At 40.4% G+C, this 15,144-nt stretch overlaps 1 protein-coding gene across 1 annotated transcript; it reads left to right on the plus strand.

Moving 5' to 3' along the window:
• Positions 1–6,587: 6,587 nt before the first annotated feature.
• Positions 6,588–14,052, plus strand: LOC149832674 (glutamate receptor 3.1-like). The gene is made up of 6 exons (XM_090012552.1): positions 6,588–7,454; positions 7,679–9,018; positions 9,106–9,383; positions 12,865–12,896; positions 12,976–13,379; positions 13,466–14,052. The coding sequence occupies exons 1-6, from the start codon at positions 7,190–7,192 to the stop codon at positions 13,883–13,885; spliced, it is 2,739 nt and encodes a 912-aa protein (XP_089868678.1). The 5' UTR covers positions 6,588–7,189; the 3' UTR covers positions 13,886–14,052.
• Positions 14,053–15,144: the final 1,092 nt, after the last annotated feature.

A 15,144-nucleotide genomic window follows, 5' to 3' on the forward strand; every position in this document is an offset into this window, starting at 1 on the left:
AGAAAAAACAAACAGTTCAAAAAAAGGACAAACATGTCCTCCATCCAGAAAGTCAAGGATGATGTTGACTCTTCAAAGTTGAAAAATGACAAAAATGCCCTTCATTCAAAAAAGAAAAAACTAACAGTTCAAAAAAAGGACAAACATGTCCTCCATCCAGAAAGTCAAGGATGATGTTGACTCTTCAAAGTCTACCCAGTGAAACGAACCTTAATCGTTTCGCCGATGATAATCCGGCGATCCGATGGTCATCCGACGAAACAAACTGACGGTAGCATCATTCAACTTGATGAGTTATGGAGTCTGATTCATAGTTTTTGCCCTTACAGGAGTAGGTTTGGGGGCTCCTCCCAGCGTGGGTAACATCATTCAACTTGATGTGTTGTGGAGCCTGATTTAGAGTTTTTGCCCTTACAGGAGGGGGGTCTGAGGGCTCCCCCCGGCACGGATCCCGCTGCGTGGTCAGCGGGCGGGGGTCCAGGGGGGGCCGCCTCTGTTGGGGGGCTCGGGGGGCAGCGCCCTCTAGACCAATTTTTTTTGGGCCTTCCAACAACGATTTATAGTATTATCGGGCTTTGCTACAGCGATTTGTAGTATTTGCGGGTCTTTTGCAAATCGCTATAGCGATTTGTAGTGTCTTTCGCAAATCGTTATAGCGATTTGTAGTGTCTTCTGCAAATCGCTATAGCGATTTGTAGTGTCATCTGCAGCGATTTGTAGTGTTATTCAGTAAACAAATCGCTGTAAATCGCTACTCGAATTAGGACCAACTTGTGAAGGCCATATCTTCCTAATCGAAGGTCATATTCCAAATCCGTAAAAAGTGGTGTCTTCGTTATTGAGTCTAGTTTATTCCTGTAAATTTTCAGCGATTTCTATTGTCATTTCATTTCCTATTTTAACTAAAACCAGACCCCTATTATTCTGTGTTATTTGAGTTGCACAACACCATTCTCGTTTGACATCCACATCTTGATTCTGGCATGCTCCTTGTTGGATTTTTCATTGATTTCTTTCAACCTTGCTTGGAACAAAAATATGTCTTTCTCACCATGATACCCTGTGCATTTTTTACCACGACACCCGAGACCCGTGCCAGGGGGAGCCCCCTGGACCTCTCTCCTGTAAGGGCAAAAACTCTAAATCAAGCTCCACAATGAATCAAGTTGAACGATGCTATCCACGTTGAGAGGAGCCCCCAAACCCTCCTCCTATAAGGGCAAAAACTTTGAATCAGACTCCACAACGAATCAAGTTGAACGATGCTATCCACGCTAAGAGGAGCCGCCAAACCCTCATCCTATAAGGGCAAAAACTTTGAATCAGACTCCACAACTCATCAAGTTGAATGATGCTACCCACGCTAGGAGGAGCCCTCAGACCCCGCTTCTGTAAGGGTAAAAACTTTGAATCAGACTCCACAACTCTTCAAGTTGAATGATGCTACCCACGCTGGGAGGAGCCCTTAGACCCCCTTCTATAAGGGTAAAACTCTCAATCAGACTACACAACTCTTCAAGTTGAATGATGTTACCCACGCTGGGAGGAGTCCTCAGACCCCCCTTTCTGTAAGGGTAAAAACTCTGAATCAGACTCCACAGCTCTTCAAGTTGAATGATGCTACCCACGTTGGGAGGAGCCCCCAGACCCCTCTCCTGTAAGAGTAAAAACTCTGAATCAGGATCTATAACTCATTTAGTTGAATGATGCTACCCACGTTGGGAGGAGCCCCCAAACCCTCCTCATGTAAGAGTAAAAACTCTGAATCAGGCTCTACAACAGTCAATGTGCAGGTCATTCGGTGCTTGATGGAGCAATGTAGGATCTTCTGTTGGATGTGCACAGAAGTAGAAAGAGAAGGGAGAGAGAGAGAAAGAGAGAGAGAGAGAGAGAGAGAGAGAGAGAGAGAGAGAGAGAGAGAGAGGGTTGATGTTCATGGCCTCCTCCAGGGGAGATTTCTTTCTCGGATAATCCTGCAGTGCAGAGACTGTGTCTTAAATAATCATCTTTGGGGCACTTAAGTCTTTACAACCACTCATTTTCAAGAATCGTCATTTTTTTTTGCACCAATGGAGGAGAGGGTACTTAAGTCTTTGCAATCGCATCAAACTCCAACGCTAATTAATGCTGACAAACATGGGGATATGAGACGCACATGCTTACATACGTGGTGCTCTTTGGGACCCCCGAACATGAGATGTAGCTAACTCCCCTGTTCGGAAGGGGAACATCGCACAAGAGAGGGACCAATCCATGGGTCTTTTCAAAACTGGACAAACTCTCCATTCGAGACTACAGGAAATCAAAGGTACAATATTTTTTCATCAGCAAAAGATACCTTTCCAAGCCTCACATACTGCTATTATGAAGATACTTGGTCAGCATAAATTGTGCCCACAATAAATCTTTACACAGACCTACACAACCCAATACCTCCTTCCTCTTTGGGTTTACATAGCACCTCCCAAGCAACCAGGTGAGGACATATCCCAGAGTCAGTCTTGCCATAAAAAGTTCTTGAAGAGAGACTCAAGTTGCCCAATAACTTTCTTATAAAGTTTAAAGCAGAGCAGCAGAAAAAACAGGAATACTAGTCAAGGTATTCTGAATCAACAAAATTCTTCTAAAGTGTCAATTCTTTTCTAAACCTTGATAACAATCTGCTTGCACACATCTGAATTTAACATACTCTCCAAACATTTCAGTGGCAAATGACCCACTTGCTACCCTGTTACCGAAACCATACGATCCACTAAAAAATGATCAACATTAAGAGGCACCAATACCGATTTTTCATTATTGATTATCATACCAGATGCCTTCTCAAAATCTGCCATAATATTTTTAATTATTCTCACCTAGTCCTCTGTTGACTTGCAAAAAACCAGCACATCATCCAAAAAAAATAAATAGGATATATGTTAATCAACAAGGGAGAGCTCGATCACTTCCAACTGGTTGTTTTCAACACTCAAATTAAGACATCTAGAGAGGCCTTTCCTGATAATCAAGTAAGGCCATAAATGATCTTCTTGCCTTAGACCACGGGAGCTCCAAATTTTTTTCTCTAGGCTGCCATTAACCACCACACGATAGGAAAATGAATTCACGGATAACTCTCTGAATCCATTGAGTGTGAAATCCAAACAGAGAAAGATAAATCTCAAGAAAATTTCATGACACTCTATCGTAAGCTTTAGATAAATCAATCCTTAAACTAAGAGCAAGGGTTTTCTTGTTACCAATGGAGTGAACAATTTCATGTGCCAAAAGAACACTTTCTCTAATATCTTTAAGCTCCTTGTTTTTTAGAGATTATTCTTGTCAGAATATCTCTCATTCCATTTAGGGGTGGCAAAACCTGACACGACCCCGCCAACCCGCCTCTTAGGCGGGTTCGGGTTGGGCTTAAGCCAACCCGTTTAATAAACGGGTCGACCCGCCTAACCCGTTTATTAAACGGGTCGGGTTCGGGTTGGGGGTATGCCAACCCGCCAACCCGGCTGCCCCGTTTAATAAACGGGTTAGGCGGGCGGGTCAACCCCCCAACCCGACCCACCAACCCGCCCCGCTAACCCGCCCGCTACCCGCCAACCCGTTTTCCCGACCCAACCCATTTATTAAACGGGTTGGCGGGTCATGTCGGGTTACCCGTTTATTAAATGGGTTGGGTTAGTGTTTGCCACAGCCGACCCGTTTAATAAATGGGTCGGGTTCGGGTTGAGGTATGCTGACACGCTAACCCGCCAACCCGACCCGATTGCCACCCCTAATTCCATTTACCATCACCTTCGAGATAATTTTATATAGAAAATTGCAGAAGGCAATAGGATTTCACTGTACTAGTTGGGTTCGAATTCGGTTGCAACAATTTCACATTTGACTACCACTCCAAATCCGAATCCCATTAAAAGAAATCCACTTAGTTAGATTCAGTTATGCTTGGATCCTACCTGTTTACATCGAGTCATTCATCTAGAACCACATCCAAGAGATCCTTGACCGGATATGCACTCTTTGATGAGCTTTCTTGGATCTAATGGTCTCTTCTCTGACGATCAATCACATGGTGACATTTTGAGTGGAGTCTACTTTAAACGGACAAAGTTCATGAAAACAATGTGATTGGTCTTGAGGAACACATGGTGCCATTTTGAGTGGAGTCTACTTTAAACGGACAAAGTTCATGAAAACAATGTGATTGGTCTTGAGGAACACATGGTACAATTTGGATTGGAAGGTACAATCAGTTGCCATGAGGTCCACAAAAGCAGGATTGGCTTCGCAAGGAGGCGGGCCCATTAAGTGACCTGGTTCTCATTGAGGGTTTTCCTTCATAAAAAAAAAAGCAGGATTGATCTCGAGGACCCAAGCTATGAACACATTCATGCACAAGGCTTATCTATGCATCCATTTGGAGACAATGAATTAAATAAGGCTCTGTTTGGGAGCGGTGATGAAAACAACGGATTTGGCAACGACACCCTCACCAGTTCATCCTTGAAATCCGCTCATTTATAACACCATCATCCTTCCTAGCTCTCGCTTCCGTCTCCCCTCCAAAAACGGTGGCTCCAATCAACGAAGATGATTGTGAATCCCCTACCATCGCTCTCTACTATTGCTCCCAAACAGAGCCTAAATAAGAACATAAATTTTATGCATATGCATTTTGTTGGACAGTTAAGATTCATGTCTGATGAGTAGCATTATATTTTTTTTTAAAGGCAAGCTGGGTTTACGGAGACCCCCACCAGTTACACAACATACCATTGGGTTTTGAACTTGCAACAACCCGACACATGGAGACGTGTACTAACAGCTCCTGCCAAACAAGCTGAGCCCCCCCCCCATTGGTTGATGGGCAACATCATATGTCATAGGATACAATCACTGAAAGTTAAGCTGAAGCTGGGGTTAGTACCAGATATCTCTTTAGCCTCATGTGGCAGAGGGATTCAAACCTGGGCCTTCAGCTTGGCACAGGACCCCACTAACCACATGGGATACCACCTATATATATATATATATATATATATATATATATATATATATATATATATATATATATATATATATATATATATATTGGCTCAGGGTCCGATACCCTTCTGACAACATTGAGCTAGAGGCTCCCTAAACGTGCGTTTGGATCCCTCGGATCTTCTATCGGAGAGATTTCGGGTTAGAAATCAGGGGCTCGAGGTCCGAGTATCTCTAGTCCAACCCCTTCCCATTGGACTACATATCCATGGATTTGAGGGCATAAATGACTAAAATGAGGATCTAAGATCTATCGTTTGAAAGTGAGGTGGATCAAGGTATGGGGCCCACGCCTTGTTCTGCGTGTCCCACTAAGCTAAGTGAGCTTGTGCTTGGTTGCTTTATCGCCAGGTTCTGAGTATGGCATCAGTGAAAGAAGATTTCCACTTTGCTGACTAGATTGTTGTCCAATTAGCAGAAACCCCTGAGCCCTGACCACTTTTTCAGTGAGTTCACAAGTTGTGAGCCATGGCTTAACCCACCCAACATTGATTTAGATCAGACAAGAAATTCAATGATACTTGATGAGACATAAAATTCTGTCCAGAACATGTATCCAGCAATCAGACCGATCACCTCCCAAGGTGATTGTTTCCATCTAGAAGCTGATCAACGTCTCCTTAATTTTGTTTTTTTTGTTTTTGATGATAAGTAACCCTCGCTGAGAACCGGGTCACTTATGGGTCTGCCTCCCTTTGAGGTAAGCTCCGGATGGGGTTGGGTCACCGACGCCTGAACTTGTCTCAATCAGTCGAGTTTGACCCGAAGCGGCCCATACCAAACCCTATAGGGTCAGGGTTTGGTGATAAATAAGAAGGTTCGATTAAAATCCGGGTCAGACTCGAAGGGTCCGATCAATATATAGAGTTAGATATGGTTTGCTAAATTTCATACCAAACTCAGGTCGACTAAGATGAGTAAATTTTCAATGTAAAAAAGATAAAAAGTATTATTTTACTGGTTATGGGCGAAGCCTGGTTCATGTATTCCTTATAGGGTCAGGATATGGTTTCTCTTATGGTGGGTCTGATTGGATCCCGATTCAGACCTAATATCATCATCTCAAATCAGGTTTGATTCTAATTCTACATGGATCAGAACCAAACCCGACCCGTTGTCACCCCTACTTATAGAGCCCACAAGTTAAACACCCGTGCACAACCGATGAGAGTCGAACCTGAGACAAAGAGGTCATTACCTTCTTTCTAGACCCGCTGCCCTTCAAGCAAGGCATCAGCTTTTTCATAAGGCATTGCCTCTAAGTACACGAAAAGATGATTAAGCTTGCTTTGTTGAAGGCGTGGAAAGCCAATATTTTAGTAATCCTCAGATACGGTTCGCCTCATCATCCAATTCAACTAACCATTATTATCCTTAGATACGGTTCGGTCTCTCTCTCTCTCTCACGTGTGAAGTGTGCTAGCTTAAAAAACCACATGCCTGCGCCTTTATGTTTTTAAATGCTCTCCAGCCACTCCAGGAGCGAATAAGCATCAGTTATGACAAGGAAAACAAGTTGTGTTCTATGAGGCCTGTGAGGCTGCTAGCACGTTATATATTCCCCCAGATATGATGCTTTTCTCTTTCACACTAAAGCACCCCTTGTCAATCAGGTGCCCCGAAAAATTTAGACCTCTCTCTCTCTCTCTTTCTCTATGTGGTTTGTTTTGCTGTGACAATTGTTGAATGGGATTGGATTCGAGTCAAGCTTGATTGTTGAATGGGATTGAATTGGAGTCAAGCTTGGTGCCCAACAAAGCCCACTTCCATACTGTAGCAAGAGAGTGAGTTTGATGAGTTCTGTGGAGATTGAGTATACCCACATGCCACTTTTGATGTTTGTCTTCATAGTTTTTCTTCTCTTTCTTGGGCTTTCCCTTTGTATCAGTAGCAACCCTGAGGCTTTGAGGAAAGAAAAGAGTCCCTATCGTCCCATTTTCTTGCTTTTGCTTTCAGATTGGTGATCAAAGGAGTAGTTTTTCAGGTCCTTTTTGTTTGCCAATATTGGATTTTGGAATTGTTTGTTGTTTCATTAGATTAGAGCCCAACCCAGTTTGTGATTGAGTGATTTTCTTGTGGTTGGTGTTTGCAATAGTCCTTTAGCACATTTCTCGTGTTTTTTTTTCTACTCTAGTTTCTGGTCAACATGATCCCTGTTTCATTATTTGTGATTATGGTCTTCTGTAATGGAGTTTTGGGGGAGAGATCTGGTACAAACGCGTCGTCGAGGCCGTCTGTGGTCAACGTGGGAGCCATTTTCACTTTCAGTTCCACTGTAGGGTCTGTCGCTAAGATTGCAATTGAGGCTGCACAAGAGGATGTCAATTCTAATTCCAGTGTTCTTGGTGGAACTAAGCTCATTGTTACCATGCTGGACTCCAACACCAGCGGATTTCTTAGCATAGTTGAAGGTATATTGTTAGACTTCTCTACTTCTCTAATTTCTTCCATGTTGTGCTTGTCTTTTTATATAACTTCCTTCGAAAGTATTGGAACATCCATTTAGATCTTTGTAAATGTGCACTTATTTAGTTTAATTTCAATGGTTGAACTTGTATAATGATGAATTTGAGCTTGTTTCCTTATGCGTGTAGTCTAATCTAATGTCTGGTAACCAAGTTGGTTGTCAATGCAGCTTTACAATTTATGGAGAAGGACACTGTTGCCATAATTGGTCCACAGTCCTCTGTGGTTTCTCATGCGATATCACATGTTGCTAATGAACTCCAAGTTCCTCTTCTTTCTTTTGCTGCCACGGACCCGACTCTTTCTTCGCTTCAATACCCATTTTTTGTTAGGACAACCCAGAGTGATTTGTTTCAAATGTCTGCAATTGCTGCAATTGTTGACTATTACCGCTGGAAAGAAGTAATTGCACTTTTTGTTGATGATGATTATGGAAGGGGTGGGGTGTCTGCTTTAGGTGATAAGCTTGATGAGAGACGGTGTAGGATTTCTTACAAAGCTGCATTGAGTCCTGGAATGACTAGAAGTGATGTCACTGACATGTTGGTTAGATTGGCGTTAATGGAATCACGAGTTATCATTGTCCATGTCAACCCTGGTTCAGGTCTTGTGATTTTCTCTGTTGCAGAGTATCTTGGAATGATGAATAATGGATATGTATGGATAGCTACTGATTGGCTCTCCTCTTATCTAGACACTTATACTGTTAGTTCAGACATCATGAGTACACTCCAAGGAGTTCTGGTGATGCGACAGCATGTACCCAAGTCAGATAAAAAGAAGGCCTTTGCATCTAGGTGGAACAACTTGGTTAAGAAGAAAGGACTGAGCAATTTGGGGTTGAATACTTATGGTCTGCATGCATATGATAGTGTATGGCTAATAGCACACGCAGTTAATGCTTTTCTTGATGGAGGAGGTACTATCTCTTTCTCCAAGGATCCAAAATTGCGCAATCCAGAAGGAAGCAGCATGAATCTTGAAGCGTTGAGCGTGTTTAATGGGGGAAAGGCGCTTCTGGGAAGAGTACTGCAAACAGATTTCATGGGTGTAACCGGTCAGGTTCAGTTTGATTCTGCTGGATACCTGATCCATCCTGCGTACGATGTAATTAATGTTGTTGGGACTGGGTTTAGGCTAATTGGTTATTGGTCTAACTATTCTGGCTTATCAGTGGAGCCACCAGAAAGTCTTTACTCTAAGCCGCCAAATGCTTCTAATGAACAGCTTTATAGTGTTATCTGGCCTGGGGAGACAACAACAAAGCCCCGGGGGTGGGTATTTCCAAATAATGGAAGACAAATGAGGATTGGTGTCCCTAATAGGGCAAGTTATAAAGAATTCGTCTCACTGGGTCAAGGAACTGGTATAATGAAGGGGTTTTGTATAGACGTATTTACTGCTGCAGTAAACTTATTACCTTATGCTGTTCCTTTCAAATTCATACCATTTGGAGATGGTGTGTCAAATCCAAGTTACACTGAGCTTGTAAACCTGGTTCAATCAAGAGTGCGTACATAATCATAGGTCTTTTCTCTGTAAATTGAATGCATTTTCTGAATCATTTTCATTTGGTTCACTTTTTCTGTTTGGCAGTTCTATGATGCAGCAGTTGGAGATATTGCCATTGTCACCAACAGGATGAAGATCGTTGACTTCACACAGCCTTTTGCTGAATCTGGGCTTGTTGTGGTAGCTTCCACCAAAAGAAAGAAATCAGGTGCTTGGGCATTCCTGAGGCCCTTTACTTTAAAGATGTGGTGTGCAACTGCAGCATTTTTTCTTATAATGGGGACGGTTGTGTGGACTCTTGAACATCGGGTGAATGATGAGTTTCGAGGCCCGCCAAGACAGCAAATTGTTACAGTTCTTTGGTAGGTTGTTAAAAGTTCACCTGAAGGAATGTGATGATATTTTTACTTGTGTTGGATTAAGCAAGTCCTCAGCTATTTTATTTAGACAATTTTGCTTGCAGCATTATAGTCATGCTTGGGAATGATTGAATGTTTGACCTCTCTCTCTCTATATGTATGTATATATGTATGAAAAAAGTGGTAGCTGCGCAACCTTTAGGTTTGCAGCTACCTATGAGTTCATGCTGGCCGTCCATCACAGGGTGTGATGGACGGTTAGCGCAAAAAACACGGAAAAAATGGTGAAAAGCGAGTTTTTCTGCTTTTTAGGAATTAGCGATGCTTGAAACCGCCACTAAAGCCTATAAAGGATGCACCCATCCTTTTTTTAAAAGAAATTTATTGGTGCTCGAAAAGTGCCACTAAATCCAAATTTTGGCCTTTCTTACTCTGTTTCAGCATTTTTTTCTGCAAAAAAATGCTGAGTGCTCAGCAGCGTCCCGTAGGTAGCTGCGCATGTGCAGCTACCACTTACTCTGTCTGTCTGTATGTATGTGTGTGTGTGTGTGTGTGTGTGTGTGTGTGTGTGTGTGTGTGTGTGTGTGTGTGTGTGTGTGTGTGTGTGTTTTGATTAATCTAAACCTGTAGATGTCTTTATCATTGTTTATTTACTAAAAATCATGCTTTGGATTGGACCAATTTAACCAGAAAATTTGATCTTTTAATCACTGTTTTAGTGCAATATGGGCCATTGATTTTTTATCACCTGAAAACATATCAAACATGAAAAGTACCTGATGAAATAATGTTTTCTCCCAAGTTATATAGAAGCACACCTGTAAGTTCAGATTAAGCAAACATCTTGGCTATGGCTTTCTAAGCTGTTTTGGAGGGTTTAGGAGATAAAGACTGTTTAAGACCTACATTCTGCTATGCAAACATACATATTTATATATAAGATGTGCTTTGTGAAGTAATTAGCACAATTATCACGAAAAGTTTGATAAATTGGACGGCAATAGTGCTGAACTGGCTTGGTGGAGGAAGTTATTACTATAACTCTAGGCATCCACATGACTGATTTTACAGTGGCCAGGGATACTTTTAGATTATTTCTCTTCAACGTGAACCTAGATTTGTATTTCTATGTCAATTCAGAGAAAAACTTTTTGACATGAACCAAGAAGCATCAGCCTTCTTGAGTTGCTAGTTATCATGGATAGATTCTACACTCTCTGGATTCTGACACGACTGCCTTTTATTTATGTTCATCCATGATAACTATCGGTATTAAGTTCATTCAATTTCAATTGCTTGGGATACTTGATGATAACTTCTTCATGTTGTCTACCATCAGCTGCATATCCCAGCTTATCCTTCAACCATCTACCTTGTGGTATACCAGTTGCAACAGCTGCTCCCATTCTTCTCTGTTATATCATCAAACTCTGATGCTTTTTCATCTGCAAAGGCATTATCTCTACTTCTTGAGCTTGGGCACCTCTTGCTTCATGAATTTTTTTTGTGCTCTTTGATTTCCAAGTTTTTTATTTATCTGTTTCTCCAGTATGTGCTATATCTCATATTCCCGTTCTCTCTGGTTTTCTTTCAGTTCCTTACATTCTTTGTGTCCTTAAACCATCTTTTCATTCTTGGATTTTGAGAAATTCAAGGGAGAAGCAATATATATTATACAGAGAAATTTGTGATCAAGCTATACACATATGAACAATTTCATCTCAGCTAGTAACTAATTGCTCTTCATCCAAAAAATATGAGGAAAACATTACACATTGGTTTTCCATGCGATCCAACCTTTTCCTTTTATGCCGAGACTTGATCCAAACATTGTCTCATTGGGTCTTGATAAATATAGTCTCTTCACATAGCAATATTATATTTATTTGGTTTTCATGCAAGTCCGAATGGCTCATTGAGATGGTCAACGTAAGTATCAGGACTTACAATGAAGGTTTAGATGTTTGCTTGCCCATGCTTATATGTGGTGTTTGCCATGCCATTCTCCTTAACAGGTCACGTTCACCCTCTTATTTGACTGGCTATTTGGACTAACCATCTTGGTCTTCTGGGGCTTGTCAACTAACTGTTGAATCTTTTTGAGAATCTCTTAGTTTTGAATCCTTAAAGAGTCAAGGACTATGTGAACATTTGCCAAGTTGGCCTATGTATACAAGCCAAATCTAATTAAATACTAAGTAAGTTAAAGTAATTATCTTTTACTTAAGAAAACTCAGAACCTTGCAGTTGGCTAAGAAAACTCAGAACCTCAAAATTGGCTTAGTCTCCAAGCTTGATCTCAAGCTCGAGTTGAAATTCCAGTTCAGGTTCACCATGGTGGTTTCTGATGGATCATAGTGCTACATCTGATGTTCCTGACACAATCAATAATTTTATATATAGATCTCGTATGAATAATCAATTTTGCTACATATGCAACTGTTTAAATTATAAAGCCATAATATAAGGAGAATACACTGATTGCACATAATGGATAAGGCCATGTTCCAAGGGTTTTGGGCTGAAGTTTTTCTCATTGTCATGTCTGATTGTTGCATTTTGTTGATTGCTCATTGCTTTTTTCCTTGGTGAATGTTAAAGTTAGAAGGGATAGAATTTTCATTGTGTCCTTATTTATGTTTACTTCTCTTTGATTTGCAACTAATCTACTTTGTCTATTCCTCTGTTCTGTCCATTTGGACTTCTGTTTTCAACTACTCAAGTTTGAATCTGATTATTCTACATAAACTCAGGGACTCGATATTTTCCTTTGTTCACTAGATGATAAATGTTACATTTTATGCTTCAACTTGCAAATGAATAAATAAATCTACATGTATATTTGTGCATTTGTTTATTCCTATCCCTTCATTCCCTTTTTTGGGCTATCTAAATTCCAGGAAATTCATACGCTCCATGGACAGAGAGTCATGACTCCAGTTAAAAACTTACACTAAAGTTACAATCCTCAATCATCATCATCATCATCAAGCAGTGGTGGTGCAGTTGGTTGACACTTGGATTCTCTTGCTATGAGTGAATTCCTTGCATATCTAGTTTAAATTACCATGGATGTAAAGATTTGTAAACAGAAGTTACTATAGCCACTAAAATTTCAAGGACCCCACCAGAGTTGACCCTGGAAACAGCATGCCTTATACCTTATCTGTGATCTGTTAGAAGTTATTCATTTGGTTTATTTTAGGCCAACTATGGCTAAGCCTTCTGCATAATGAGAAAGTGGAAAAGGTATTTATCTGTGTGCACCTTGGGAAAGAAGAGCATCACACAGGCTAATTTGTATTAAAATATGACCTGAATTATAATCTCTTGCATTAAAGCTGTTTATCAAAATGAGGTAAGCTGTGAAAACCTAGATTCCAAGGGTTCACATGGCTTCTTCTGCTCAACCCTTTTGTTTGATTCTTTTAAATTAATGATTCTGGGGCAGAACTTGTTTGATGTCACTATTCTGTTTTTGCAGGTTTAGTTTCTCAACAATGTTCTTTGCTCACAGTAAGTTTACGTGTTCTTTATTGTTTCTTTGATCTCTTAGATGAGTTATCAATATGTTGATGTCTTATTGATTATGCAGGAGAGAATATGCTGAGCACCCTTGGACGCTTTGTGCTTGTGATGTGGCTCTTTGTGGTCCTCATAGTTAATTCAAGCTATACCGCAAGCTTGACTTCAATACTTACAGTGCAGCAGCTTTCTTCACCAGTCACAGGAATTGAAAGCTTGATAGCAAGTGGAAAGCCAATCGGATACCAAGTGGGTTCTTTTGCTGAGAACTATCTGATAGAACTAGGTGTATCAAAGTCTAGGCTTATTGCTCTTGGCTCACCGGATGCCTATACTCAAGCCCTTGATCAAGGTCCAGCCAATGGTGGTGTCGCTGCCGTGGTTGATGAGCTTCCATATATTGAACTATTTCTCTCAAAACACTGCAAGTTTGCAATTCGAGGCAATCAGTTTACTAAGAGTGGTTGGGGTTTCGTAAGTATTTGTATATGTTACTGGTTCTGATGGTTTCAATCCTCTGCATTGTTATCATACTATATTTACTATTCATCTGATAACAGGCATTTCCCCGGGATTCTCCCTTATCATATGACTTGTCAACTGCCATATTAACACTAGCAGAGAATGGTGATCTCCAAAGGATCAAAGATAAATGGCTGACAAATACTGGTTGCAGTTCTCCGAGCACTGATATCAGCTCAGATCAGCTCGATCTCAGCAGCTTCTGGGGTTTGTTTCTGATATGTGGTGTTGCATCAGTTGTTGCCCTTTCTATATTCTTCTTTCGGATGGCAATTATGTTCACCCGGCACAACCCTGATCCGAATGCAGCTGAGCCATCTGAAGGTAGCTCAAGGTCCAGACGTCTGCAGACATTTTTTTCATTTGTCGACGAGAAGGAAGATATGTCGAAGCACAGATCCAGTAGAAAACAAGGAGAGGGATCCTCAAAGAATGGCTTCTCAGTTGGCAGGGCTTGACTCACCAGTTTTATCAGGTGAAAACTTGCTGGTAATGCAGGAAATTTCAGGTGACCGCTAAAAAGTAAAAACTTTTACAAATACTTCAAAAGACTAGGTAATCAATGAAGTATGTGGCTGCATGTTTTATACCCAAAGCAACTTGTACAATACAGGTTACATTGTAATTTTCAACAGACAGACTTTCTATCTGCAAGTTTCCCTTAGCTGCTTGGAATTAGTTTCAGCTGGCACAGAAGAGGCTGCTCATATACACATCATGACAAATATTGATAATATTTTGAAAATATCACAAACAAAAGTAATATTTTAGTTATCTTTTAAACAACCAAAATATCATGATATTATTGTTGACACGAAATATTCATGATGTTATTGCAATATGTACATTTATATCGATTATATGTTAGGAGAGGGGAGGGGCTATTTTTTTTTTTTACATAAATTTTTCAACTTAATTCTTTATTTTTGTAGATAAAATGCGAGAAATTTAATGTCTTGTGAGAATTTGGCCATTATTATTTTTGCCATTGTAAACTTTTATCATAACACCAATAACCTAAGCTGAGTCAACTCCACCACTCCCAAGCAAAGTCGTTGAAAGTTCTTTGCAATCGTGGTCGGGAGCGTGAATCATACATCTGGTTCTTAGTGATAACAAATGCATACGGTGTTAAGTATTTTCACAGTCTCTCATGATTGTCATCCAAGGTTCCTACCCTTTTAGAGGAATACCAGAAAAGAAAATTACTATATTGTTTGGTCTTTTTTACCATTTTAATTAATTCAAAGTTGTTCACACAAGAACCGCTATGCAAATTCATATGAAATAACAATTTTGGGTCATTTTTTTGCCACATCATCAGGATAATTATTTACAATGCAAATTAGAATTTACATTTCGTGAGCAACACATGCTCATGGCTTATAGGCATAGCATCGCAAGATTTTTTTAATGAACATGAAACACACATAAATAATCAAATTTACACGTACATATCTCATCTACAACCAATTGATGGTTGGGGATTATAATGTGGACCCAACCCGCACTTGATCCATTTCATTTATAGACTGTCCAACCCATGTGCATATCCATCTAATTTTGATATTTTTCTTTTTTTAGAGGAAAATGACTCTCCATTGGAATTAGTGGCACCCCATGTGAGCTGGTGAATCAAGTTTGTCACTCAAACTAGTCAGATTCTACATTCATGCAATAATTAATCAAGCACCTGTTCTATGCTAGCCCCCAATTT

Source organism: Nuphar pumila, chromosome 7 (genome assembly GCF_984573655.1).
Source record: "Nuphar pumila chromosome 7, dmNupPumi1.hap1.1, whole genome shotgun sequence".
In the NCBI taxonomy this organism is placed as follows: Eukaryota; Viridiplantae; Streptophyta; class Magnoliopsida; order Nymphaeales; family Nymphaeaceae; genus Nuphar; species Nuphar pumila.

Coding starts and splice junctions, on each gene's coding strand:
- LOC149832674 (XM_090012552.1), top strand. CDS start 7,190: ATGATCCCTGTTTCATTATTTGTGATTATGGTCTTCTGTAATGGAGTT. Junction 12,897..12,975: donor AACAATGTTCTTTGCTCACA/GTAAGTTTACGT, acceptor TTGATTATGCAG/GAGAGAATATGCTGAGCACC. Junction 13,380..13,465: donor CTAAGAGTGGTTGGGGTTTC/GTAAGTATTTGT, acceptor ATCTGATAACAG/GCATTTCCCCGGGATTCTCC.